This window comes from Sciurus vulgaris, assembly GCF_902686455.1.
Source record: "Sciurus vulgaris genome assembly, chromosome: 3".
Lineage (NCBI taxonomy): Eukaryota > Metazoa > Chordata > Mammalia > Rodentia > Sciuridae > Sciurus > Sciurus vulgaris.
The window spans coordinates 82783223-82788759 of NC_136463.1; the positions used below are offsets into that span (position 1 = coordinate 82783223).

Consider the following 5537-nt stretch of genomic DNA (forward strand, 5'->3'; position numbering starts at 1 on the left):
GCGGGCGCCGGGCGCTGCCTCGCTCCTGTGCGCCGCGGACGCGAACTGTGGCCCACCCGACGGTTCCCAGCCTGCCACCGCCGCCGGCGCGGGCGCGTCCAAAGCCGGGAACCCGGCTGCTGCGGCGGCGGCGGCGGCGGCTGCAGCGGCTGTGGCAGCGGCGGCAGCAGCAGCAGCAGCAGCAGCCAAACCCCCGGACGCCGGCGGCGGCGGCAGTGGAGGCGGCGCGGGGAGTCCCAGCGCGCAGAGCGCAAAGTACCCGGAGCACGGCAACCCTGCCATCCTACTTATGGGCTCAGCCAACGGTGGGCCCGTGGTCAAAACTGACTCACAGCAGCCCCTCGTCTGGCCCGCCTGGGTCTACTGCACTCGCTACTCGGATCGTCCGTCCTCTGGTGAGTACCTAAACCCGGGCTGCGCAGTGCCTTCCGGTCCCGCCGACGTCCCCAGAACAACAAGCTGTGGCGCTGGGGAAAACAAACCCAGATTCAGGCGCTCTCATCTCGCAAGCCTGCTTACTCCTCCTCACCCCGGTTCCAGCTACAACCGAATGTGCCCACATCTGCCATCCTGGCCTCTGAGTCCACCACCCGGGAAACTACAGTTCCTGGCACGGGGGGGGGTCTGGATTCTTTGATTTTTGAACTCTGAGCCCCTGGGGCCGCCTTTTGTGTTTTATCTTTATTATTCTTAAGAAAGATGTACAATTAGTCATTGATCTTTCTTCCAAGGAAAGGAGTGTTTCGAGCTGGCAGGAAGACAGGCCTAGTGATTTGGATCTGAAATCCACTAGTCTGGTCCGGCGGAGGAAGGAAGACTTTTGACCAGCGAAATAACATTCGCTACCTGTTATTACAGATAAAAACATAATCTTGATATATTCTGCAGAGAGTCCATTTACATAGATGGGGCATATATGGGGAAACACAGGAAGGGAGAAAAGTCATTGAACGCCATCCTCCTCTTCCAGTCAGGGAGCCAGAGAGTCGGATCCGGGTGTGTAGAATCCTGTGAAGGGCGGTTACCAGGAAGGTGGAAGGTGATGTCTGGGCCTCTGGTTCTTTGGAGCTGTTAGACAGTGGGAAAGGAGAGAAAGCAGGTCAGGCTTAGGCTTGAAAGCAGGGCGAAGGCGGACAGCCGGCCTCTTCGGCAGTTTCTCCCCGGCCTTGCGTTTTCCTTCGTTCACTCTGTCCTTATGAACATCTGCCAATTAGGAGATTTCTGCCAGCCACAGGCTGGTTTTCTCTGCTCTCCTTTCACTCTTGTTCGGTGTCCCCTTGCGTTTGGCGAACCCAAGGCCAAGACCTGCCCTGGGACAGATGCTGAGCCACGGGAAAGAAGACCAAGGCCTGCCAGACACACCAGTCCGGCAGCGCCTTAGAGTCCAGTGGGAACCACTAAGAAAGTAGCAGGGGCTCTGTCCACTATCAGGGTTCCAGGAGCCCGGGGTCTGCCGGGGGGGGGGGGGGGGGGGGGGGGGGGCGGGCGGCACAGTGTAGCTACATTCTCCTCTGGCTGGTCTCTCACCGCAGTACTACCGCCGGGCGGGCGCGGATCGATGAGCGCTATCAGCCCCCGCCATCTCGAGCCCCGTTATTGACACGTCGGGCTCCCTGAACCTCCGAAAAGCTGCTTTGATTGACTCGCCTGATGGATAGAGTGATTGAGCTGTCAGGCTGTGTGGCTCGGTCTGGCCGGGAGGCTACGATTTTATTACAAGTGTCCGTGCCTCTGCGCACACACATACACAACACTCCAACATGCCCCAGACACACAACGCGCAGTGGGGCCTTTCTGGGGATGTACACATTTCCTGGGCCGCTTCTGCCGGTTCACCTAATTACTAATCTAAACCCCAGTCCTGCTCTGGGGGGGGGGGGCCTTGTCTTTGTTTGTGATGGCTTTCCTTCTCATGGGCCTGGCAGGCAGAGGACCTGATCTTTCTTCTGTTTGGGCAGTTCAGGGGGATGATCCCCAAGCTAGACCAGAGTCACTACACAGTCTGCTTAGGCCTGGACTCTTTGTCATAGGACAGCTGGTGATCCCAGACGGGTAGCCTGCCCCAGGAGCCAGCTGCCCAGCTTACCCCTCTGCTGCTATGTTTGGAGATTCTGGCAAAGACCCTTCTTTCCTGACAGTTTTGGAGAGTAACAGGCCCGACAGGGACTTAACTTGCATGCTCCCATCATCAAGACAAGGCCCAGCAAGTCAAGGCCAGGAGATCTGGGCATAGAAGTCACAGGACACAGGTGTAGGCTTTCCAGGCATGGACCAGAAGTCGAAGCTTCTTCTGATTTGTCTCTGGGTCTCCTTCCTTCTCCAGGGCTGGACCCCATAGCATCCCTCCTTTCAGAGTGGCATTTGAGGGAGACTTTACTTTTCTGAGGAGTTTTCCTGTGTGGACCTCTTCCCATGCCCCTACTAGGGTTTTAGCACAAATTTCTCTAGGAATTGTCTGTCATCCCCTTTCTGCCCCTATTTTGCTCATGGACTGGAAAAGAGATATGTCTCCTTGCAAATGGCATTAGTGGGCAGAGAAAGTGAGTCTGGCCTATTTTTGTTATTCAGGAGTTTTTGATCCTGAAATTGCAGCATGTGGGTTCAAAGAAGAGACAAGGGGCACCCTGACTGTGAAGCTGGGTGGAGGAATGGAAAAGACCCTCTTTTTCTTGTTGGTATTATCCAAGAAGCAAAACTGAGTACATCCCCCACCATAGGCCTCTGCAGTTGAGGGAGGACCTCTTCTTTTCCTTCAGAGGGGGAGGAACAGTCAGTGTCTCCCACCAGCCCTAGCAAGTGTTTCTGGTTTTTGTTTTTGTTTTTGTTTTTGTTTTTCTTTAGGCCATAGAGAAAGAAGAGGCAGAGAGAGCAAACACCAAATTCTCTGGGGCTGGGCAACCTTCTCACAGCTTCTTCCCTGTCTTGTATTCTGGTCAATGGCTACAAGCAATGGTTCTTGTTATAGGTGCCTACGTGTATGTAACTTCTTAAGAAAAAAAGGAAGATCAGTTTGCAGGCCGGCCGTCCTTCCAGAGCCTGCCCTTACTGCCCAATCATTTTCACTCTAGAGTTGTGAAAATAGTAGGCCTCTGACCTCCAGCTCTGGACTAGGCAGTATGGGGTTCCAAATCACTATCTTGGATTCCCGCCTTCTTGGCCAGGAAGTGCTGTGATTTAAGTCTGTCCCCGGATTCTTCTGTTCTGAATTAGGATGTGGGGTGCACCTACAACCTCGGCTAGTTTTCCTCCCCGGCTCTTCCCCCAGAAAGGTACCCGTAGACCTCAGTGGCTCAGCAAAGGGCTCTTCGATGGAGGGATTGGCAGCTGGGGACCCAGTAGGGCTCCGCGATCACCCCGGAAGCGCGGGCCGGATCCCGGCTGGGCTCTGCCATTCTCACGACTTCCTCTGCCCTCTCCCCCGCTCCCCTCTGCCCTTCGTCCCCACCCCCACCCGGTCCTCTCCGCCGCTGCAGGTCCGCGCACCAGGAAGCTGAAGAAGAAGAAGAACGAGAAGGAGGACAAGCGGCCGCGGACGGCGTTCACGGCCGAGCAGCTGCAGAGACTCAAGGCGGAGTTCCAGGCGAACCGCTACATCACCGAGCAGCGGCGGCAGACCCTGGCCCAGGAGCTCAGCCTCAACGAGTCCCAGATCAAGATCTGGTTCCAGAACAAGCGTGCCAAGATCAAGAAAGCTACAGGCATTAAAAATGGCCTGGCGCTGCACCTCATGGCCCAGGGACTGTACAACCACTCTACCACCACGGTCCAGGACAAAGACGAGAGCGAGTAGCTGCGGCCGGCCGGGGCCGCGCGGTCCGGCCGCCGCGCCCGCGCCCCCTCCTGGCACCGCCGCCGCCGCCTCTCCGGCCCCGCGCCTGGGGAGAAATAATCAGCGCAAAGGAGGGAGGGAGCAACAGGGAAGAGAGACAGAGAGAGAGACAGACAGACAGATCCTCAGAGTGGACAGCCACGTTTGAACGAAACATTGTTGAAAAGAGAGAAAGACTCGGACAGGTGCTATCGAAAAAAATATGATCTATTCTCTATTCACAGTATAAGGGACGAAACTGCGAACTCCTTAAAGCTCTATCTAGCCAAACCGCTTACGATCTTGTATATATTTAATTTCAGGTAAGGAAAACAAATGTGTAGCGATCTCTATTTGCTGGACATTTTTATTAATCTCCTTTATTATTATTGTTATAATTATTATAATTATTATAATTATTTTATGCCCCCCTCCCGCCTCGCTGCCCCCGGCCCAGTTTCGTTTTCGTTGCCGTTTTCTTTTGAATGTTTTTGCTTCCCTAGTACCTCCTGCCCCGCATCGCTGGCCCTTGTTTCTCTGGGACTTTTCTTTGTGTGCGTGAGTGTGTGTTTCCTAGCGTGTCTGCCCTTCGCCTCTCCCCTACCTCCCAGGACCCTTCTGTCGGTCTGTCTGTCCTGTCCCCCTTATGTTTGCCGGAGACTCGTTGAGAAATACGACCCCACAGACTGCGAGACTGAACCGCCGCTACAAGCCAAAGATTTTATTATGTTCAGAAACCTGTAGTCTGAAATAAAGTGTACACTGTGCTCACGAGCTCCTGGCGGCCCTCATCTTTGCGGGCTCGGGAAAGGCGTGGGCCCGGGCACGCTGTGGCCCCGGCGCCACCGCGCGCGCTCCAGGGGTAGAACGCCCCGGCGTCTCCGGCCAGGCCTTGCGATCCACGCAAAACGAATTCGGGGGTCAAAGGAGGAGCGCGGTAGCAGAATCGGCTCAGATTTGGATTTGGCCCTGGTCTGGAGGGTCTGGCGGGACACACCTAGTTTCCGATTTCGTTCAAGGGAACCCAAAGGCCAAAAGCCTAGCCCAGGCTTGGGAAACACGGTTGGGGTTGCCGGGCTGCTGGTTACGCCCCGACTGGTTGTGGCCCAGCCGGCTAAGGCCTCCTGTTCAACCTGCTCCTTGTGCCAGCCTGAATCTTTCCTTTTCAAGTTTTTTTCTTTCTCTTTCTTTTCTTTCTTTTTTTCTTCTTTTTCCCTCCCCTGTGGGGTTTTGTTAGAGATTTTTTTCCTCCAAAGGCAGAAGGCCTTCCCAGGGCGGTCAGAGGTGCGGGGCTGCCTCTCCTGCTAAGGGACCCACTAGAGAGAGGGATGCTTCCGCTGGGCCTCTTTGCAGCCTGGACTTTGCTCCTCGTCGTTTGGGGGAGTGATTCTGCTAACAAGCGGTGGGTCTGGGGTGGCCCAAGGAAAATCGGTAGGCTTGGATCCTACTGTCCCACAAAGCGGGGGGTGGGAGGGGTGGGAGGGTGAGGAAGGAGGCCCGAATGCTGGGAAAGCCGTGAGGAATGGCCACCGCTGGCCCTACCTTGGGCCGTGAACACAGGTCTGCCTAGTCCTCACATTAAACCTTACTTCTTCACTAAGGGGGCGCACTGTATACAAGCCCAAGTACAGTTAGGACACCTGGATATCCCAGAGAGAAATGTCTGCATTCTTGCCATTGAACCTGGGTCCAGTCCTTCTAGGGTAGGCATTGCTCTGACCACAATACA

At 55.5% G+C, this 5537-nt stretch overlaps 1 protein-coding gene across 1 annotated transcript in view; it reads left to right on the forward strand.

The window, feature by feature from the left end:
• EN1 (engrailed homeobox 1) overlaps nt 1–4582 on the forward strand; it is a 5662-nt gene extending 1080 nt beyond the window's left edge. Inside the window, exons 1-2 of the mRNA XM_079132188.1 lie at nt 1–395; nt 3474–4582. The exon at nt 1–395 is cut by the window's left edge and continues 1080 nt beyond it. Coding sequence (XP_078988314.1) covers nt 1–395; nt 3474–3790 — 712 coding nt within the window. The 3' untranslated portion in view covers nt 3791–4582. The remainder of the gene's footprint in view (nt 396–3473) is intronic.
• Nucleotides 4583–5537: the final 955 nt, after the last annotated feature.